The 23,375-nt window shown below is 49.1% G+C and overlaps 1 protein-coding gene across 4 annotated transcripts in view; it reads left to right on the top strand.

The window, feature by feature from the left end:
• LOC119972762 (regulator of G-protein signaling 22-like) overlaps positions 1-23,375 on the top strand; it is a 142,011-nt gene that overhangs the window by 75,543 nt on the left and 43,093 nt on the right. For 3 of the 4 annotated variants that reach the window (XR_005462150.1, XM_038810089.1, XM_038810087.1), the window contains exons 16-20: positions 1,446-1,559; positions 2,628-2,797; positions 6,692-6,854; positions 12,311-12,469; positions 19,002-19,070. Coding sequence is in view for 3 of the 4 variants with exons in the window: in XM_038810089.1 (XP_038666017.1) it covers positions 1,446-1,559; positions 2,628-2,797; positions 6,692-6,854; positions 12,311-12,469; positions 19,002-19,070 (675 nt within the window). In the remaining variant the exon portion in view is untranslated. The remainder of the gene's footprint in view (positions 1-1,445; positions 1,560-2,627; positions 2,798-6,691; positions 6,855-12,310; positions 12,470-19,001; positions 19,071-23,375) is intronic. The other variant, XM_038810088.1, reaches the window with a different exon arrangement.

Below are 23,375 nucleotides of genomic sequence, written 5' to 3'. Positions count from 1 at the left end.
TCCCTACATCCTGAATAATTTCGTGGATGAGGGGCTGGTTTAGCTCACTGGGCTAAATCGCTGGCTTTTAAAGCAGACCAAGCAGGCCAGCAGCACGGTTCAATTCCCATACCAGCCTCCCCGGACAGGCGCCGGAATGTGGCGACTAGGGGCTTTTCACAGTAACTTCATTGAAGCCTACTCGTGACAATAAGCGATTTTCATTTCATTTCATGACCGAATGCATCCGGAGCAGAATATGCCCTGTATCCAGCCATTAGGTCTAGTGTTTGTTTGCAGCCACTCAGGATCTCTCCAGTTGCCTCCAATTGACAGCATGGCTGGGATTAGCATTGAATGTACAAAGCTCAGTGAATTTGTTGGCAAGTCATCGCCTTGGCAAGCTATTGGCCAGAGCATCACAGTGCATTTCCTCTGGTGCTCGCATCTGTCAAAGGACTGAAAGGTCAGTGAACTCACTCCACTACCATCACCCCCATCCCATAATAAATCTTGCAAATACAGATATTTTGCAAATGCTTCCATTTTTGTCTTCAAAATATATTTGGCCCATAGAGAAATACTTTTAGTCAGGTATTGACGAATTTAATCATGTACTATTTAATATTAAATAGTTGATATTGCGAGCGGCACGGCGGCACAGTGGTTAGCACTGCTGCCTCACGACGCCAAGGACCCGGGTTCGATCCCAGCCCCGGGTCACTGTCCGTGTGGAGTTTGCACATTCTCCCCGTGTCTGCGTGGGGTCGCACCCCCACACCACAAAGGTGTGCAGGGTGTTTTGTTACCTGTGTGGTAGGTAACATGTGCTACTCAATCCTTGGTTAATGATGAGGTCTTCTGAATCTCGATGAAGAAGACTCGAACTCGTCCAGTCATAACAAAAGGTTTTTTGAGTAACTATAACAATAATTGCATGAGTTCTTTACTTTAACTTTGATACTAGTGATAAGGTTAACAAGATCTAACTACAGTAACTATACGTAACTCCACTAGCCATCTGAACTAATCTGATACTGATCTGGTCACAGTGCACCCAAGAGAGAGGTAGAGACACAATGTGGTTGCTTTTTTATACCCCTGTTGGTCCGGCCCTCCAGTGATCCTGTGGTGCTACTGATTATACATTAACCCCTTATGTACATGCACATATAGAGATCACTACACAGGGTAGGTGGATTGGTCACGTTAAATTGCCCCTTAATTGGGGAAAAAAAAGAATTGGGCACTTTAAATTGATTTTAAGAGATGGTTAACATGGCACAGAATAATGTAGTACAAACATTTGAACATTTGTGCCTAAACGTCGCTGATCAGAAAATACATATGCACATTTCCCTCCTGTTTACACTCTGGTCTGCTGTAAATTGAGCATTCATCTGCAGTGCAATGGTTATGGTCATGTCATTGTTCATTGATGCTCAGCGAGGATCTTTTATTTCTAGGTGAAGTTGTCAACGAAATCGCGATATTTGGATTCAAAATACCTCAAGAAACTTCGAGAGCTACAGAGAAAGATTTTGCCGTATGATGTAATTAGTCCTTTGGTTGTAAAAAAAGTAAATGTCGATCTATATTTATTGAACACAAAGCCAGGAACAAAATCACTCTCTAATCTCAATCAACTAACACTGGCTGACACGTTGATTTTTTTGTGGAAATTTCTACTGGACATTCTTGTACTGACATGTAATGGTTATTGATTGCACTGCTGAATGAATAACGATTTACTGGCAATATTGACCTGAGACAATATTTCCTAAAGTGGAAATAGCTGCAATTCCAAAGGTCCCAAATGTCAACTTTGTTGGCGAAGGTGTGCATGCAATGTGCAATCAAGTCCGTTTCATGGCAGGGTCTGTCTTCCAACTGATTGTTGAAAATATTTTTTGGGGGGAAAACTGAAGTTTGTCAATTCCTATCGGCGTTGCAGGCAGGGTAGATGATCTGCTAGGTTCCTATCTTGGACACCGTGGCTGGGATTTGCTGGCCCTGCCTGGGACCTATTGTGTGGGATGCGGTGGGCCAGCTAAAAAGTTCACTGACTATCAGCGGGGAGTGGTCGATCCCAGCAATCTGAGCGATATTGGCCACCATTCTTATCCTACCTGAGCCCTGCTGCTGGACACTGATCGACGTCCAGTAATCTGCCCCGGGATTGACCTTCAGCTAGTTAAGAGGAGAGGAGAACTCTGCACATTGACGTTCCCTAACTGAGCCCCCAATGTGCTGGAGGCAGATAAGGGAGTTTCTTGTTGATCAGAGTTGAAGGCACCTGTACTAACAGACCAAGAATTCCCAAGAGATTCTCTGCCTACCACCTCTGGCACGAGGGGGTCTGCTGCAGTAGTCCATTGCCGTTACCCCGTATTCCACAAAACGACAGCAGTGTTGAGAAGCCACCATGCACAGAAATGGGAGGTGGGTTTCTCCTCGCCCGGTGGGGAGTGTAGAGGGGAGAGTCAGGCTTTACGTACGGGGTGGATACATGATCAAAACAAAGATACAAAAAAATGGCGGGCAGGGGCGGAGGAATATTGCAGGCGTGCAGAGAAAATTGTGACACATTTCCGACATACAGTTACTAAAGCCGTACCTGTCTGTTTAACTTTCATCACTTTTCTTAGGAGTTTGCTCTTCTTCTCCATTCAGCCAGCCAAGGAGACATTTCAGAGGATCCCAGAAGCGCGTGGCAAACGGTTCCTGCACAATTCCACAATTATACATTTAATTCAATTCTTCACAATCGCTTAGAACTTGACCAATTCCAGATGTTCCTGAGAGAGAATTTAGCAGAGTAAGTTTCTAAGAATTTTTCTGTAATACAGCAGAGTGATGGTGTGCGACGGAGAAGGCTGTACAATGTCGAGTTTCCCATACATGCTTCACGAGCCGATGTTTTTTAAAAATGATTTTATTGAAGTTTTTACATTTTGTACACTGTGCATTCAACAAGGTTATGTGCATCGGTTACAATATATAAGACATTCCAGGATCTTTTCTTGGGTCGCTTGTCATACAGTGGGCAGTTATCTGCTAGTTACATGTGTGCGGCATTTTTTTTCCTCCCCCCCCCCCCCCCCCCCCCCGGTCAATTGGCCCCACCCTCATTCTCCTCCTCCCCCCCTCCCCCCCCCCCTCTCTCTCTCTCTCAACCACCCACCTCCCTTCCGGTGTTTCTTTGGGGTTTTCATTCTTATTGCATCCCTCTGGGCCCCTTGAGATTTGTTTTGGCTGTTTGCTGGACTCCCCGCCACTCTCTCTGCCCCCCCCCCCCCCCCCCCCCCCCCCACCACCCTCCTTATCTGTTCCTCACATTTTCATAGGCTCCTGTATGCCCCCACCCCTTTGTTTGCTCTATTGGCTGGTGGCCCCTGACAGGTCCTGGTACAGGTTGGCGAACGGCCTTCGTGCTTCAAGCCATCTTCCGACCCTCGGATCGCGAACTTGATCTTCTCCAAGCGGAGAAATTCCGAAAAAAAACCTGCCAGCCAGTCTGCAGCTTGTGTTGCTGATCGCCAGCCGAACGGGATTCTCCGGTGGGCAATTAGGGAAGCAAAGGCAAGGGCGTCGGCCCTCTTCCCCATCAATAGTTCTGGCTGGTCCTATACCACAAAGACCGCCACACTCAGGCACGGCTCCACCCTCACCCCCACAATCTTGGACATTGCCTTGAAGAGGGCTGTCCAGAACCCGACAGGTCTGGGGCAGGCCCAGAACATGTGGGTGTGGTTAGCCGGGCCTCCCTGGCACCGTTCACATTTGTCCTCCATCTCCGGGAAGAACCTGCTCATTTGGGCTCTTGCCAGTGCGCTCTGTGCACCACTTTCAGCTGCATGAGGCTTAGCCTTGGCATGAGGAGGTGGAGTTGGCCCTGTTCAATGCTTCACCCTATTTCTGGCCCTAGCTCTTCCATCTTTCCTGTGTTTCGTCCAGTGGGCAGCGTGTCCTTTCTAATAGTCGTCCGTAAGGTCCTCGCAGTTTCACCTCCCTAGATTGTCTGCATCCAGTACCCGTACCGTCTGCCATGGCCCAGTGACCTGGCCACTGAAGCCATCAGCTACCCACCCCCTGGCTGCATCGGACTGTCCAACACTGTACATCTCCTGTTCCACCCACCGCCCCCAGGAGAAGGGCTGCCCATACCCGCCAGGAGTGGGAAAAGACCGGAAGAGAACCTGCGAGCCCTCGACTTTGTCAGCGGGCCCCAGGAAAGGGCTGTCGTCGGGGTGAAGGTCGGCATCGGGCGAGGGAATGAAACCCCGCTGAGTTGTGCTTCCATTTGATACGTGTGTCAACATCCCCCCACCCCACACCACCCTCACCCCACACCACACTCACTCTACACCCCCACCCCTCCACCATCACCACCCTACCCCCCCCCCTCTCCTAAACACACCCCTCTCCCCCCACACCACCCTCACCCCACTCCACACTCACTCTACACCCCCATCCCTCCACCATCACCACCCTACCCCCCCCCCTCTCCTAAACACACCCCTCTCCCCCCACACCACCCCCAGTCCCCCCTGGCCCCCAGCCTAATTATGGGCGGGATTCTCCGTCACCGACACCGAAATGACGCTTGGCGACCAGCTGGAAAATTGAAGTTTACCACACAATCGGGAGCGGCGCCGCTTTCACGGTGCTCCGCCCTCTCCAAAGCGGCATACTCGCCACATATTGACGGCCTCAGGACATTGTCTGAGGCCCGCCCCCTGATGCTCCGCTCCCGACCGGCCGAATTCTTGACGACGTGGGGGGGGGGTCTCTCATGGCCTCAACCGACAGGAACTCGGTGTGGCGGCTGCGGACGTAGTCCAGTGCCACCACTGTCGGCGGAGGGCCCATCCGTGGGCAGGGAGGACATTATTCAGGGCTGGGGGCACTGTGGAGGGATGGTCTGGGGCACGCAAGCCGCCTGATGTACCACTTGGTGCACCGTTTGGTGATATAGTTTATGGCACAGGATCACACCATTGACGAAACCAATTGTCCTTTCGTTTATCAAGAACTTTTCTGTCACAATAGGCAGAATAATACAAGGGAGATAGAGGTGGCAACCCAACCAGAAACAATGTCGGTGTGGGGCTGATAGGCTCCGCACTGCATTGCCCACTGCCATAAAGCACTGTGGGGAGGATTCGCGGGGTCCGGGTGGGATTCCACCCTCTCAGCTGCTGGCCAATCCAACTGACTAATGGCTTCAGCAATCCCGGCTGTGCTGGAAGGCATCAGTGGCTGCTTCCAGGACTGCAAAGAAGATGGCCAAGGCCCGTGTATCCCTGGAGCTGGTAGGTCTGGGGTCTTGGACTGGGAGCGTGTGGGTAGATTAGGGAGACGGGCGAGGGTGCGGGGTGGGAGGGTGCCAAACATCTTATGTCATGGGCAGCGTATTCTCAGCGTCTTGGTAGCAAATGTAATTGACCCTTGATTATTCATTTAAAGATGGCGGGGCAGGCTGCTGATTGTGCCACCCCGCCTCCCCACCCACCCTGTTTACTATAGGGGTGAATTCGGGGGTGATAGGGAAGGTGGTGGGTTGGGTACCCACCCTAGTTTCCTTGTTCCACCACCCTCCCCCCCTCCCCCTCCTGCAGGGAACATCATCTGGGCCACATGCAATTCAGCCCAGTGATTCCAGTCTGTAATGGGAATTCATAAAATATTGCTATTTCCATGTGATTCTAAGCTGCAAGACTAATTGTCGCTGTTACTGTTGTTCCAGCACCCTGGGGTAATGCAGTCAATTCCCACTTGACCTGGGGTCACAGCATTAACTCTTAATTTTAAAAAATTACCTGAAGTCTTTGGCCTTTGGCTGTCCAATAGCTACAGTCATCAGGTTTGTAGATTAAAACATAATAATTTTTTATTAATAATAACTATAATTAGATAGGCAACAAAGTCTCCCCACCCTCTATATACACACACACATACACAAGACGGAGGGGAAAGAGGAGTGTAAAATAATACTAACAGTAAATTGATAAGTGTCTCTGTTTCAGATGGAAGCCTTCCAGTTAGCTCTTTCTTCAGCCTCGGCCTCCAGTTGGATATCTTTGCTTTCAGTCTGTTATGCTTCTCACTGTAGATTCATCAGGGTCTCGAGATTTCTCTGCAAACTCAGGAACAGCAGGCAGGAAAACATTTGAAAGAGAGAGAGAGAGAGAGAGAGAGAGCAACACACAACCTTTCCTGTCAGTGCCCAGGTGTTGTCTCTGCTGGGTCCTCAACAACCCCCCCCCCCCCCCTCAACCTGGCAGAACCCAATCACTGTTGCCAGGCAGAATATTGTCCCTGGCCAATCCATTGACCACCAGCCAACCAATTGAACCAAACCCCTCCGATATCATGGGCGCCAGAAAGTCTGAGTTCTTCTATTCAAAAGCAAAAAACGTCCTACCACCGTGTAATATTTTGAAACTTTTGAGTCTCTCACTTACCCTGCTCAACTTAAAGGTATGTCTCCATTAAAGATCCATGAACGATAACAACAAAGTAAAATAAATAGGAAATAAGGGAATCAACAGGAAGGGGCCTTACACTGTGTTGTAAATACTATGTGACAATATGCCCACACCTTAACTTGACACAGTGATAACACTGCAGCCCTTAGTTGGTTTCATAAATGATTTTTAATCATTGCGGTTTTGCTGATAGATGGAATGTTTTCTCTCTTTTCTGGTAGCGTGGACCTCAACTGCTGGTTGGACATTGACCAGTATCTAACTATACATTACAATGACAAAAAAAGTAAAGATAGCAAGTCCAATGAGATCGTCAGCAAATACCTAGGTCGAAAGTATTTCCTTGGACCCAGCAGCCCTGCAACCAAAGAGCAACAGGAAGAGGTAACAGTCTGAAAGTTCCAGTGCTTTGCACTGTCATTCAGTGACAGCTGATGGTAATGAAGCTAAAACTTGGTAATGAAGCTGTCAGCCTATTTGTCATTCAGGTTTTCAATTTTGGGCAAAATTGCCGACCCCCAGCAGGGTCAGAGAATCGCCTAGGCCGCCGAAAATCTGGCCCCCGGCGTGGCAGAGATTCTCCGCCACCCGGGAAGTGGCGGCGGCGGGAATCGCACCACTCCGATCGGCGAGGTCCCTGCGGCAATTCTCCGGCCCGCGATGGGCCAAAGTCCCGTCGCTGGGAGGCCTGTCCCGCCGCCGAGTTTTGAACCACCTCTGGTAACGGCGGGATCAGCGGCGCGAGCGGGCCCCCGGGGTCCTGGGGGCGATCGGACCCCGGGGGGGGGGTGCCCCCACGGTGGCCAGGCCCGCGATCGGGGCCCCCCGCTCAGACTCCGGGCCAGTGCCCTGGGTGCACTCTTTCTCTTCCGCGGCCGCCACGGCCTCCGCCATGGCGGAAGCAGAAGAGAAACCCACATCGCGCATGCGCCGACCGGCGAAAGCCTTTCGGCCAGCCCCGCTGCCGGGGGCGCCAGTTTTTTGCGCCAGTCTTCTGGCGCCAACCGCTCCGGCGCGGGGCTGGCCCCCAAAGGTGCGGAGAATTCCCCACCTTTGGGGAGGCCCGACCCCGGAGTGGTTGGCGCCACTCCCCTACGCCGGAACCCCCATCACGCCGGGTAGGGGAGAACCCCGCCCTTTATCTCTGACAGGGTTTCCTGAGGGTTGGGGAATCTGACAGCTTCCACGAGGTGAGGACTTGGTGGATTCAGGAGGTATGTGCCTTCATATTTAACCCCCACCCCCTCTGGATACAGGTGCCCACTGGAGGAATCTCTATACTCAGGAAACCCCCTGGCCTTCATCATGGGGCACCCTGATTTGCCGCCCCTGATCCCCCCTTCCACCTCCCCGACAACCATCAAGATCCACCAGCAAGTGGTCTCCGATCCAACCCGAACTTCCAAACCATTCCCATTGTTTTCCCGTTATTCGCACCCTCCACCACAAGGCAACCCATGGCGGGGATCGCTGTCGCCGGGATCAAAAGGTCCCATGGACGGTATCAGCCGGAAAAGTTCAGCCTATGTTTTGAGTTTTACAAGCGTAGGCTGGTTGGGTACGGTGAATACTTTGCCTGTCTCGAGTGGCTGAATGGACACGCTGGGATAAAAGCAAATTACTGTGGATGCTGGAATCTGAAACGAAAACAGGAAATGCTGGACAATCTCAGCAGGTCTGGCAGCCTCTGAGGAGAGAGAAGGGAGCTGGCGTTTCGAGTCTGGATGACTCTGTTGTCAATTTCACAAAGAGTTACCCAGGAGCGAAACGTTAGCTCCCCTCTCTCTTCACAGATGCTGTCTGACGTCCTGAGTTTGCCCTGTATTTCCTGTTTTTGAATGGACACGTTGTTTGATATGATCCGCCGTCAATCGTTGGGACGTACGGCCAATATAGCTGGCAGCTGTTATCATCTCATCTGATGTCAACACGGGACAAGTCTGATCCCAGAGTGAAATCTGTCATGATAGATCCTAATTTTGGATATTCTTTTCGAAAGCATGGAGCTAATTACTGAACAAATTCACAGGGGTCTGCTGATGAGCTTTTAACACAAAACATTAAATGTTCATTAAACAAGATGAACAGTATTACACCAGACAAAATGTTTGGAAAGAACTCAATACAAACACAAGGAAATTATTCACAAATTCACTATTCCTTCACCCCAGCTACATCTTTACAGACATAAATATTCTGAAAGATTAAACAATTTACCAGATCTAACTTATACTCTAATGTTCACGGTAATTATGCAGTAGATGTGAACCAACTGGTGAACTGTGGTCAGACACCCCACAGTCAAAAATAAATGGTAAATGTGACCAAAGCATATTCTAGATGTTACTGCGATTGTCGCTGCAGCTCCAGCAACTGATTTAGGACCGAGTCCAGAGGCTCGGCATTTTACTCTGACTCAGTAGAATTGTTGCCCCCATTCAGTCCTCCGGGTGCCAGCGACCTCGGATGTCACTGTCTCCGCCTGCTGTGGATCAGATTGTGTGCAGTGTTCACTAGATTGTGAACCTGAGCGTGATCGAGATCAATTCCCACCAAGGTGTGTGTCTCCGCCCTGGTGGAGGGTGTGGGAAAGCGTCTGTGATGGCTCTTTTAAGGTTCTGTCCTCTGGGTCCTCACCTGAGGTGCTCTCAGAGCTGGGGCCAGGGACGTGGTTGCCTGTGGGCATTGGGCTCGTGGCAGATGTGCCTCGGTGGGAGAGTGGAGATTATTAGTGCATGACAGCCAGGTAACACGCTATAGTGAACCACAGTAGCATTGACAGAGGGATAATCTGCTGCAGGATCCTCATCTGGTAGCTTGTTGTCAACCTCACCGTTGCTGCAGCGGCGATCAACATCATCTCTGGCCAGTGCGATGGCTCTGTTCTCAAAGTCACTGAGAACCAATATACCTGGTCTGGGACGTCTCCTTTTTGATGTGCGCGTTCTTGTCCTGCATCTTGTCCTGTCCTGCCCTTGGGGCAGCACGGTAGCATTGTGGGTAGCACAATTGCTTCACAGCTCCAGGGTCCCAGGTTCGATTCCGGCTTGGGTCACTGTCTGTGCGGAGTCTGCACATCCTCCCCGTGTGTGCGTGGGTTTCCTCCGGGTGCTCCGGTTTCCTCCCACAGTCCAAAGATGTGCAGGTTAGGTGGATTGGCCATGATAAATTGCCCTTAGTGTCCAAAATTGCCCTTAGTGTTGGGTGGTGTTACTGGGTTATGGGGATAGGGTGGAGGTGTTGACCTTGGGTAGGGTGCTCTTTCCAGGAGCCGGTGCAGACTCGATGGGCCGAATGGCCTCCTTCTGCACTGTAAATTCTATGATAATCTATGATAAAGACCAATGGAGAGGGTTTGAGCAATATACATGGCCATGCAAATGAGGATTGCAGGCATTTGTGGGCAGTTACTGGAGCCTTTGACGGAATGAGCATGAGATGAGCAGAGGGGACAAGGTCAGATGGAGATGTGAGAGCGTGTGTGAGAGAGTAAGTGGTGGTGCCCATTGTGCTGGCAGCGAGTGAGATCCCTGTAGACCTGTGATGGCCTTGTGAGTGTGTGAGTTGAGAGTGGTGACCTACCCTGTTGAAATGGATGAGAGCATTCAACCTCTTTCTGCACTGGGTGGCCAACCGCTTCTGGGTAGCGTTTGCATTGAGCACCACTGCCACCAGCTCCCAAGCTGGATTTGTGATGTTGATGGCGTTCTGCAGCCAGAGCAGGGACAGTGGACGTCACATAGGGCCCCCACGGCATCCAGCAAGAGCTAAATCTGGGGCAGCACTCTTCTTCGGTTTTGGGGTCATATCTTCAAAGGAGTTGTCCTGGACTGCAAAGATTGAGGACTGTGCTATAGCACGGTAGCCTTGTGGATAGCACAATCGCTTCACAGCTCCAGGGTCCCAGGTTCGATTCCGGCTTGGTTCACTGTCTGTGTGGAGTCTGCACATCCTCCCCGTGTGTGCGTGGGTTTCCTCCGGGTGATCCGGTTTCCTCCCACAGTCCAAAGATGTGCGGGTTAGGTGGATTGGCCATGATAAATTGCCCTTAGTGTCCAAAATTGCCCTTAGTGTTGGGTGGGGTTACTGGGTAATGGGGATAGGGTGGAGGTGTTGACCTTGGATAGGGGGTAGGGTGCTCTTTCCAAGAGCCGGTGCAGACACAATGGGCCGAATGGCCTCCTTCTGCACTGTAAATTCTATGTAATAGCCATCTAGAGTGAAGGGGCGGGCAAACTGCACTGAGCGCAATTCAGGGAAAATTCCTCCCTTGGTCTTTCTTATGAGGGTTTCTAATCACCACTTTGAAGAACTTGCCTCTGAATTCTCTCCAAACGTCACTCCCATTCTGAAGGCTACAACAAGAATCCACCTCCAGGGTTTCAAACTTGCCTTTCGAGATTCCTTTCCCCTGGATCCCCTCGTACACTTCCAAGCACATTAGTGGCTGTGCTGAGCCGAACGCCACTGCTCCAAAAGGGTATCTTTGCCTTTACGGCATGCATCACAGAGTCACTAACCATCCGATGCACTCCCTGATTCTTTCCTCTCGAACCCACTTTGCTTCCAATCTGCTCCCGCATTTCTTTCTTCCACTTGGAGCATTTTTCTCTCTTCTATTGGTTCATTGCTGATTCAGTGGGATCTATCTCTGATCCCACTCTTTGTTCTTGCCTGCGACTTTCTACTGGGACCTCTTTCTGTCCCACTCCCTGGTTTGGGACCTTCTCCCTGATCCCCTCCCTGTGTCCTGTTCTTTGGAATATCTTCCCTCTAATGGCACTCCAGTTCCAGGTCAACTGATCTGCAGTTTTACATCATTTCACTTTTTTGCTTCCAGTCCTTCTGCACATTTGCACAGGGCTGGTTCCCAGTCTAATGAATAAAAAGACTAACTATTCATGTGCAGCCCTTTCCCAGCTGGTGCGTGCACAGAAGTCTCCAGGGCGGTCAGAAACTGTAGCTCTCGAACTGTGATGCACAAACTCAATTTATGGTAAGTTTCTTTTTGAGTTTCATCGCACTGGCACTGATGCCAGGTATATAGGCTGAGAGTCCCAAAGATTGGCAAATTGTATCAAATGGTGTGGCTCACGTACCCATGCTGGAAGCCGTATATATTCAAACACGGGGCCCTCTCCATTACAGACAGAAGGAACACGTCCACATGTTGCATTTTTTTCAACTAAGGAAAAGCTGAGGGGGCAGCCGTTCCCTGGTTCATTCCTCACAGCAACACCTTGACCAATCCGTTCCCTGGTTCATTCCTCACAACAACACCTTGACCAATCCGTTCCCTGGTTCATTCTCCAGGGCAACACCTTGACCAATCCGTTCCCTGGTTCATTCTCTAGGGCAACGCTTGACCAATCAGAATTGAGCTGCCCGGTTTGAATTTGAACAAAACTGGGCAGTTAACTGCTCCATGCTGCATTCTCAAAGGCAATGCCTCCATCAACCAAAGTCCACTTGTCAACCAATCAGTATTTTCTTCTCATACAGCATCAATTGTTGTTCCCCTATTAGGGTTTAGTAATTTCTAACGAACCATCCTGCAAAGTGCAAGACAAAAAGCTTAGGTAGCATTTTTTCAGCAAAATTCAAGTTCTGTACTATCAAACGACTGTTTACTGAATTTCATGCACAAGAGCACATATTTGGAATTTGGACCCATCCTACTAATTTTAAGAGGTACAAAGTCACACAAATTTACAATATTATCAGTGGCCAAAGCTTTGCACCAGAGGTGCACATTCATAGATGATGTTATGGAAAATAGTAACGTTTAACAGCAAGTTTAGGGGGAAATTAATGAACGTTAATGTAATTCTTCTCTCTAGGTGGTGGCATTAGCTGGAGGACGGGCCAGGTTGGCCAAAGATCAGTTGTCTACAGAGGTAGCACTGGAGGTGCAAAGATATGCAAAAGACCGGTTAGAAAGTAAATGGCTACCAATGTTCCTGTCCACACCACAGTTTACTGCGGATCACCATATACGGGTAGGGTAACCCTGCATTTGAACAAACTGTTATGCCGATCTTAATGGTTGATACTGAGGGCTCCGCAGACCTTTAAATTGATGGGCGTAACCCGGATGCTTAAGTCCCAGCTCCATTTCTGACCGGGACTATTTTTACAGGCAAAGGAAGGATGGCAGGGCATAATTCACACAGGCAGGAAACCCAAATTGAGTTGGGCCATTTGAACTTAGTGCTGAGTTTAAACAGACACACTTTGGTTGTTCCAAGGGCTGTAACCTGTAATATGCGAGTCACAAATTAATGGAGTAGATGTAAACATTCTTGAGATGGGATAATGTATTTTTAAGTATCATGATCTGAGTTTTTAAAAATCCCCTGCCCTTTAAACATGAAGATAACAGGCTGAGGCCGACAATTAGAGTAAAAAAACATGTATTAGACTGCTAAAATTGTCTGGCTATCTGGTGTAAGTTAGAAAAATAAATTACCATCTATTCAAGCAGTTTCAATAGAGTTTTTCCCAGGGTTTATTATTATCTCATTCTGAATGCTTGGCTGAATTTCAAAAGCTACAGTTATCTCAGTGGGTTTCTGACTTCACAGTTTAATTGACAGTTTAAACCGGCTATTAAATGATTAGTTATCTTTGATGTGGAACCCAAATAGAAGTCTGTTCTTGTGAGAGATTAACTATTGAGGAAATTTAAATGAATTGAATAGATTTTATGAATAGGAGCTTTTTCACTATCAAGTGTATCTGAGTGTGAGCGGCATTAAGCTGTATTAAGTTTATTTTTTTCATCTCAGTGTTGCTCCTGAGGCCTGCCCATGGTTGATACTGAGTGAATGGTTATGGAGTTGGCATAGGGGTATTTAGAAACACAGAGGGTGGTTGCAGGTATGGGGCGGCATATGGGGGTAGGTGGGAGGGTGAGAGTGCATGAGGGGTGAAGGCTGACAAGGGCCTATTAGAGCTTCTAAAACACATGTGAACCGAGGCGGGCTTACTAACCAGTCCACCTCATCACTGACCTGCCCCAGTGGCCGAAAACAATCTGTTTCTGGGGCCAGCGGGCCCGACTCTATCCTGCTCTCACCTCCCTGGAGCGGAAATTGGGTCTAAAGGGCACTTTATCCAAGGTGCCTCTACTGCATCGGTAAATTTCCCAACACAATTTATCCACAGAGTAGTAAAAATCCAGGACTTTTGGTGGCAGCCATGGTGTGAGTGGTTATACATTTGGCAGATCCCGCTCGAGGTGGTTTCTTCGGACCGTTTCCCCGTTTGTAGGGTGGATGTTTTGTGGGAAAAAGGGGCAGGGTTGACTGATGAAAAGTTTGACTCCACTGGTGGGGCTGGTGGATGGATCCACGCACCAGAAGGGGTCAAGAAGAAGGGAGCAGTTGGAGCAAGAGAATCTTCCTGCGCCGCAAGTCAATTTAGCAGAGGGTAAAGGATCTGGTTTGCCTGCCCAATGGTCGTTGGAGCAACTGGCGGACTTCTTAAATGAGAAGTTTAGCCGGCAGAGGAGGGAGGCCCAGGAGGACCCAGCCAAGGTGGTAGAGCCATTAAAAGCGGAATTGACCACATGGAGCAGAGGCTGGAGTCCCAGGGTCAGGCCATTCGGAAAGTGGATGAGGCGGTGGGGGAGCACGAGGAGTAGCTCACCTCGTTGGTGGCTGAAGTGGATCTGGTGCGAGAAACCCAGAAGCGGTTAAAGGAGAAGGACCTGAAGCATCGTTCCCGGTTACAGAATCTAAGAATCGTGGGGATGCCTGAAGGCATCGAGGGAGCGGAGGCTGGCCCATATATCGCCACGATACTGGAAACTTTGATGGTGGAGGGGTCCTTTGACTGGCCCCTGGAGGTCGACCGAGTGCACAGGGCGCTGATGAGGCAGTCGCAGGCGAATGAGATGCTGAGGGTGATGGTGGTGCGTCTTCACCGGTTCCTGGACAAGGAGGAGGTATTGAGATGGGCGAGGCAGAGGAGGAGGTGCACCTGGTGGGGGGGGGGGGGGGGGGGGGGGGGCGGGGGAGCGGGCTCCAGGTGAACCAGGACCTGGGCGTGGACCTGGCGAGGAGGAGAGCCGGGTTTAATCGGGTGAAGTCTGCCCTCTTTAATAAGGGGTGAAGTTTGGGATACTGTACTCGGCCTACCTCTGGGCGACTTTTAAGAGCCGAGGACATTATTTTGGTACACCAGAGGAGGCGATGGTGTTTTTAAGAGACAATGGACTGACAGGAGAAGGAGGACATTGAACTGTGGAGAAGATGTGAGGAGATGGGTGCTTTGTCCATTTTTTCTTGCATTTTTGTTTTGTTGGTTGGGATGATGTGGAGTTTATGAGGCAGGTGCTGGGGAAGATCCCGTACCTGGACACCCACAGGATGATAATGGGGGGTCTTTAAAACGGTCATTGAACCACGTTTGGACTGATCGAGCCTGAGGTCGGGGAGGGTATCGGCAGTGGCAAAGGAGTGAAGGGGTTGAAAGAGCACATGGCGGGGTGTGGGGGAGGGGTGGGGGGACCCGTGGAGGTTTGGGAGGCTGAAGGCGAAGAGTTTTTGTACTTCTCCCATGTGCGTAGGATATACTCTCGGATTGATTTCTTTGTGGTGGGCAAGATGTTATTGGCGGAGGTGGTCGACTCGGGGTACTTGGCAATCGTGGTTTCAGACCACGTGCTGCATTGGTTGGACTTGCAAGTCGACCGGGGGTGGGGGAGGCTGGACATAGGGTTGTTCGCGGATGAGGAGGTGTGTGAGCGGGTGAGGGCTGCCATCCAGGATATATGTGGAACTAAATGATATAGATGATGTCCCAGCCGCCACGCTGTGCGAGGCATTCAAGGCAGTGGTTAGGGGGGAGTTCATATTGATCCGGGCATATAGGGAGAAGGAGGAGCGAGCAGAGATGGCAAGGTTGGTGGATGAGATTCTGCGGGTGGACAGGAGGTATCCAGACACCCCGGAGGCAGTAGAGCAGTTGTAGAGGGGCTGGGAGCACCCATTGGACTGATGGAGGTAATGGAGGGTATGATGCAGGCAGGGAAGGCCCCGAGCCCAGATGGCGTTTCGGTAGAATTTTATAAAAAAGTTTTGGGAGACCTGGGGTCCCTGCTGGTAAGGACATTGTTGTGTTATGCTCTTGACATAGCATAAGCTGCTTCCTTGATGTGCACTCTGACAAAGGAAGGTTCAGACTTGGAGATAGCTTTAACACATTTATTAAACTGTTAACAATTCTCCTACTTGGATTTGACTCTCCTGTTAATCCTGCTGTAGCTACTCAGACTAACTTAGCAGTCTGCTACAATCCACGTGGTGGGTGTGATGTGTTTCAATCAACCCTGTCTGTACTCACTAAGTGTCTCCACTGGAATGAGGAAGATCATGTTTGTTGTGTCCTTATATATGAGTTGATGTAATGCCCTCCTGTGGTCGTGTCACCTCTGTGTGTGTCTTGAATGCCCATTGGTCGTGTCTTATCTTACTGACCTATTGGTTGACTGTCTGTGTGTCATGATGTCTCTGGTGCTCCCTCTAGTGTCTAGCTAGGTGTAGTGTGTTCACGTTAACTCCTTGTGTATTTACAGTGTCCTAGTGTATCTACATTAACCCCCTGTGTATTTACAGTGATGCATATCACCACAGACATTTAATGAGGCGAGGATGGCGGATGGGGTGGGGGGGGGGGGGGGGGGTGGTGGGGGGGGGGAGGGGTGGTTGGGGGGGGGGGGGGGGGGAAGCTTCCCCCACTTTATCGCAGGCCTCGATATCTTTAATTTTAAAGAAGGATAAGGATCCGGAGCAGTCTGGGTCCTACCGCCCGATATCACTGCTGAATGTCAATGCCAATTTGTTGGCAAAGATCTTGGCCTTGCAGATAGAGGTCTGTGTGCCGGATGTGATAGTGGGGAGAAACCAGAAGGGGTTTGTATAGAGGAGACATCTGTTGGCTAACGTTAGGTGTTTGTTGAATGTTATAATGATGCCTTTGGAGGGACGGAATGTGGAAGTGGAGGTCACCATGGACGCGGAGAAACCCCACGGGTGAAGAAGGGACGTGGGGGGTGTGGGGGTGGGAGGCTGGCCGTGCCAAATTTGATGAACGACTACTGGGCAGCAAATATAGCCATAGTCAGGTAGTGGGGTCGGGCTCAGCGTGGGGGTGGATGGGAGCAGCCACTCGCTTAGGGGCATTGTTGACAGCACCTCTGCCGTTTTCGCCGGACAGATACATCACAAGTCCGAGTCTGGTGGTGGTGGCCCTGGGGGTGTGGGGACAGTGGCGCCACACCTGAGGCTGGAGGGTGCCTTGGTTTGGGCTCCGATTTGTGGGAATCACATGTTTATCCCGGGGAGGTCTGGACGCGGGGTTCTGGGGGGGCGGCGGGCGGGGATTGAGTGGTTTGGAGACCTATTCGTTAGGGGCAGCTTCCTGAGCTTGGAGGGACTGGTGGAGGAGTATGAGCTGCCAGCGGGAATGAGTTCCAGTGCTTACAGGTGCGAGACTATGTGAGAAAACAGGTGCCATCCTTTCCTGCCCTGCCACCTCCAGGGTTGCAGGACAAGGTGGTGTCAAAATCAGGGGTTGGTGTATTTACAGTGTCCTAGTGTATCTACATTAACCCCTTGTGTATTTACAGTGATGCACATCACCACAGACATTTAATGAGGCGCCCCTGATTTAAAAAAAAATCTTTTATGTGATCTGAGTGTTGTTGGAAAAGCCAGCATTTATTGCTCATCCATAATTTTCTTTGAGAAGGTGGTGGTGAGCTGCCTTCTTGAATAACGATAATCCAGGCATGTTGCAGTGCTGTTAGGAATGGAAGCCCAGGAATTTGACCCAGAGACAGTGAAGGAACGGTTATATAGTTCCAAGTCCGGAAGGTGTGTGGCTTGGAGGGGAACTTGCAGGTGGTAGTGTTCCCAAGCACCTCCTGTCCTTGTTCTTCTAGATGGTAATGGTTGCGGATTTGGAAGGTGCTATGAAGGAGTCTTGGTGAGTTTGTTTTAACAAAAATTGGTAGATAGTTGTGACAAATAATAGATAGAAAGTTGTATATTTTGAGAAAAGCTACACGGAATGGGATTGTAACCTAAATTGTAACCTTCTAAACCCACGACCACTACCATCTAGAAAGACGAGGGCAGCAGACACATGGGAGCACCACCACCTGAAAGTTCCCCTCCAAGTCACTCACCATCCTAACTTGGACGTATATCACTGTTCCTTCACTATCGGCCCAACAAATGCCGGCCCACCCAGCGACGCCCATATCCCGTAAAAATGAATTAAAATGAAAATGAATTAAAACTTTAAAACTCCAAATTGAGCAAGGAATTGAGAACAATTCGAGGTGCAGACGCACCGTTGCCTGAAAGCAGGATTTCAAGTCTACAAAAAGAAAATGTGTTTTATTTATCCGGACATTGGAATGACAATTGAATTTCAGGCGAATGTTTAAGGGAAGATTCTAATGGAAATGTTTGATCTTGTGAAAGGTTTTGGGAAAGTGAATAGTGAATGGTTGGGAAATAAGGTTAAAAAATAGGGGCTACGGTCACAAGGAGGAGGTTAGCTGAACCTTTTAATGCAAAAGGTCATTGGAATAAGATGCTCTTTATGTTATTCCAATAGACCAGAATTGTAGGCTATTAGAAGTTGAGCTGATTGCAGCATTGGATAAGCACAGAGTCGGGCGAAATAGGACAATTACCAATGGAGTGGATTTTAACTCTCCTGGTTTAGATTTCCATTGACTTCAAAATTGGGAAAGATGTAACGTGGGCTGCCGATTTGTTATCAAACACTTTGCAATATTACACAATGTCAAATTCAACTCTTGCCGAAGCCTTGGTGCTGTTATAAGCACAAAGGGTACCTTCTTATAAATGTTCTTGTTTGATGTGAAATTTAGGTATTCACGGAGATGGGGCGCATTAGTACAGAGATTGGAACATTATTCGTTTCCCCATCAACTATCGGCATTTCATACTCATAGATTGGGAAGAACGCAGCTAAGTGCAGAGTAAAGCTGCCTGTGAATGTGCCATGACCTCAATCTCTGAAGAGCATTTCTTCCTGAACAGTTTAATATTTCCACTTATGGAAGCAGCTATCCTAATATGCATTTGAGTAAGAAGTCCAAATAATGTGCAACCATGTATGGTAGGGACTCCGCATGGAACAGTATAAACCCAATTTTAATATCATTGCAGCTATAGTCTTAGAAATATCTTTTGTAAGTGTTGCCCTATTTGGAATCACATGACACAGGAGGCCATTCAACCCATTGTGCTTATGTCAGCTCTTTGAGAAAGCTATCTTAATTAATTCCACTCCCCTGCTCTGTCGCCACAACGTTGCATTTTTTTTTTCTTTTCAAGTATGTATCAAATTTCCTTTTGCACATTTGAAATTTGTGGCAAAAACACTGGGTGAAATACATTGAGATGTTGAGAGAATGTATTTGACTTTTTGGGGGAATCTATTTATAATTTGATCCTGAAGTTTTATTTGTTGGTTTCTGCTCTCCAGATAAAATTGCAAGAAGTGGTAGAGGACCAGATGTTACACAAGGGCAGGAAGAAGCGAGATGTAATGAAGGTAAGAACCTGCATCACAACTGAATCATTATTATTATCTGTGTTGTCATTTTTTTTAGAATTGTGAGAATTTGAGATAGCTTGAAATCCACTCAGGTGGATAAATCTTTGTTTTGTAAAGTAAGATGTCTCTTCTCAGGGAAAACAATGATTGACGTTGGATACGAACAATATATGAGCATACAAAATTGAGAGGCAGGAAAAGACCACTAAGACTGCCCCCTCACTTCAAAATTCTACGTATATACTGTATTAATATACGGTCAAACTATTTCAATACTTCGATTAATGTGGGTCAAAATGGAGAGATATTCTTTTTAGTTTGTGATGGATGAAGGATATCAAAAAGGGGGATTTCAACTTGGGTTTGGGCAGGGGCTGCAATTCTAGAAAAAGGCAAGACTGTCAGAACAAAGAACAGTAGAGCTCAGCAACAGGCCCTTCCAAGCCTGTACTGGCCATGATTCCAACCTTTGCCAAAACCCTCAGCACTTCCTTGTGCTGTATCCCTCTATACCCATCCTATCCATGTGTTTGTCAAGAAGCCTTTTGAACGCCGTTAACGCTTCCACAACCTTCTCTGGCACGCGTTCCAGGTACTCACCACCCTCTGCGTAAAAAACCTGCCTCGCACATCTCCTCTCAACTTTGCCCCACGCACCTTAACCTACGCCCCCTGGTGCCTGCCCGTGCACTCTATCCATGCCCCTCATAATCTTGTGGACATCTATCAGGTCACCCCTCAGCCTCCGTCTTTCTAATGAAAGCAGTCCGAGTCTATTCAGCCTCTCCACATATCTAACACCCACCTTAGCTTTGACAAAGAGTCATCGGACTCGAAACGTTAGCTCTTTTCTCTCCCTCCAGATGCTGCCAGACCTGCTGAGATTTTCCAGCATTGTTGTCCCTTTCGTTTCAGATTCCAGCATCCGCAGTAATTTGCTTTTACCCTCCACACCAGGCAGAAAGCCATCTCCAACTTGCCGACTTTCACATTTTGCTTCAACGTGTTGGACTGCGTGGGAGAGATCGTGAATTTTGACACATGAATTGCTCAATTAGCGCAACACCGATGGGGGATTTGCAGTTAAACTGTGGGCCCATGGGTTTCCCAGGATCCCTGGAACTCACCGAAAGCAAGGTGAGATCACAGGGTGTGTTGAGGGGGCTGAATAAATGATCAGGACATATGCAAGTAATCACTCAGTATGCCTGTGTGAAAGGATTTGTTCACAGTGCCGTGCTTGTGCTGAGACCTTACTTGCAATCTTTGGAGGGTGTCATCTATACTCGTCTGTCAGATCAGCATGGGTGCCATGTACCCTGGGTTACTTTGGATTTCAGATTAGGACCAAGGTGACCAGCAGGAACAGTAACCGTCAGTGGCCTGCAGGCCCACCAGGTAAAGGGGAGCAGCAGATTGGTGCAGCTTGCAGGACCATACACCTTGGCACACCGGGCCTACAGGTAGAGGATAAGCTGTATTGACATGTTGGGAAAACAGTGCCTCAGAAGGCTCATGTCATTTGGTATCAGACATTTGCAGCCTGTTTGAAAGAGACGTGGTACCAAATGGACCTGGTGGCCATGCTTTACCAATGCCTGTCAAAGTCACTACCGTAATCAATTGTTTTGCCTGGGTTCTGTGGAGACCTTTCCACGATCTCCTGGTTGGCGGCACGCAATTGCATAAGGCTGGTGGCTTGTTTGCTAAGCCGCCAATTATGTTTGCTTTTCCTGCGATCGAGCCAGTCAGAAAGAACTGGTGCTCTGATTTGCAGCTCTGCCTGGCTTTCACACGGATGCAGGGCATCATTGACTTTATGCATGTTTAAGGCACGAATAGGTCACCCAGGGAGTTCATATTCAAGAAGGGCTTCTACTCCGTCATTGTGCAGCCATGTGGCTGTCAGATATTTAATTCTGTCACCAGATAACTGTGAGGCACCATTTCCCACATCCAGGCACGCAAACTCCACTGATCCCCGACGTCCTTCCTCTGCAACTGGAGGGCCACCTCTGGTTCTCTGCCTCTCTCGTGATCACAGAATTTACAGTGCAGAAGGGGGCCATTCAGCCCATCGAGTCTGCACCGGCCCTTGGAAAGAACACCCTGCTTAAGCCCATGCCTCCTCCCTTTCCCTATAACCGAGAAGCCCCACCTAACCTTTTGGACACTATAGGGCAATTTATCATGGCCAATCCACCTAACCTGCACGTCTTTGGACTGTGGGAGGAAACCGGAGCACCCGGAGGAAACCCACGCAGACACGGGGAGAAAGTGCAAACTCTACACAGACAGTCACCTGAAGCTGGAATTGAACCCGGGTTCCTGGAGCTGTGAGGCAGCAGTGCTAACCGCTGTGCTGCCATGCGACCCTGTGCTCTTTTCTCCTGGAAGGATGGAAAGACGAGACCTATGAGCGAGAGCAATAACAGATGTTGGACAGATGAATGGAGAGCATTGTTTGAGAGTGACTATGAGAGAGAGGTGTGATATTGCTGAAAGTTTGAGATGAGTGTCAATGAACATAGAACATACAGTGCAGAAGGAGGCCATTCTGCCCATCGAGTCTGCACCGACCCACTTAAGCCCTCACTTCCACCCTATCCCCGTAACCCAACCCCTCCTAACCTTTTTGCTCACCAAGGGCAATTTATCATGGCCAATCCACCTAACCTGCGTGTCTTTGGACTGTGGGAGGAAACCGGACTACCCAGAGGAAACCCATGCAGACACGGGGAGAACGTGCAGACTCCGCACAGACAGTGGCCCAGCGGGGAATCGAACCTGGGACCCTGGAGCTGTGAAGCCATAATGCTATCGACTTGTGCTACCCTGCTGCCCATGGTAGAGGAACAGATAGGGATGTGCGGAAATGCGCAGACAAAAGTGGATGGGTGCACCTGCAAGGTAAATTGGTCCAATAAACATGTGTTGGAGTAGGCATGAGAAGGTGGAGTGATATGCGCATCAAGATTTAGGTGTCTGCGCCATTGCTCAAATTTCTTCCTGTCCTGTTGAGGTTATTGAATCAAGACCTGCATTGAACCCAGATTGTAGCATTCCCATTCCTGCTACTGTACTGACCTTGTGTGTCAACTCCAGCCATGCCCTCTTGGTGCTGCCAGTCAGCTTCTTCCTCCTATTGCTAGTGAGCAGTATCTCCCTTTGGAGTCTCCCAGCCACGAGCAGTAAATCCCGGAAGGTGTCGCTGAAGCAGGGCACAGCCTTTGACCATCCACCATCCATTGAATCGCTTTTCTCTCTCTCCTTCCCACCGCCAAATGCTTCAACTTGCATGTATGGAATGTTTCTTTCAGTCGTGGAGTCGAATCACATCGTGTGAGCCAGTATCATACCCACTGATGCAAATCGATCAGGAAACCAGGACGTCCTACGTTAATGAATTGGGTGTGTTGAGAAGCCACTGACAGATGCAGAGCCCGCACCCACCCTTTCCCCCACCCCGATGGCAGCACATTTACACTTTTAAATCTAGCCCAAATGTTTTAGTTTAAAAATGAGTCTTATTTGTAGTTTCCTTTCTAAGTTAGACCTTCTTGGCTTCAAATGTAAGTGAGAAAGTCAAAAAGAGTTTCTTCCAAATGTTGCTTGTGGGATAAAAGTACTGCGAGGACCAACTTTTTTGCACTCATTGGCACACAGGGAGGCGAGTAATAACATTTGGACACTCGGCTCAGAAGTACTTTTAGGCGAGAAATACTTTGGGACTGATGATGGCCTGGTCTTCCCATGCCGCCAACTCCCCCCCCCAGCTCCACTCCGATTCATTGGTTAAGGATATGTAATATTTGTCTCATTGTTCGCGAAGTCCCATACACCATGTTTTCCAGTCCGTCACCAGCTCAGACTTCTAATAACTTTGTGGTGTTATGGGCCAGGGGTTAGAGAACCCCATTGAGTTCACCTGACCCACAACCTTTTTTAAATAAATTTAGATTACCCAATTATTTTTTCCAATTAAGGGGCAATTTAGTGTGGCCAATCCACCTACTCTGCACATTTTTGGGTTGTGGGGGCGAAACCCACGCAGACACGGGGAGAATGTGCAAACTCCACACGGACAGTGACCCAGAGCCGGGATCGAACCTGGGACCTCAGCGCCGTGAGGCGGTTGTGCTAACCACTAGGCCACCGTGCTGCCCACCCACAACTTTTAATAGATTGTGGTATGGGGAGCACATGGCCCAATCTACAGCTGTGGTAGAGCAGAAATGGAAAAGTATTTTTTGAAACAAAACAATGCTTATTCTATGAACTCAAGTTAATCTTTTTAAAACA

This window comes from Scyliorhinus canicula, chromosome 10, assembly GCF_902713615.1.
Source record: "Scyliorhinus canicula chromosome 10, sScyCan1.1, whole genome shotgun sequence".
NCBI classification, from domain to species: Eukaryota; Metazoa; Chordata; class Chondrichthyes; order Carcharhiniformes; family Scyliorhinidae; genus Scyliorhinus; species Scyliorhinus canicula.
This window is presented reverse-complemented; position numbering and strand designations above follow the sequence as displayed.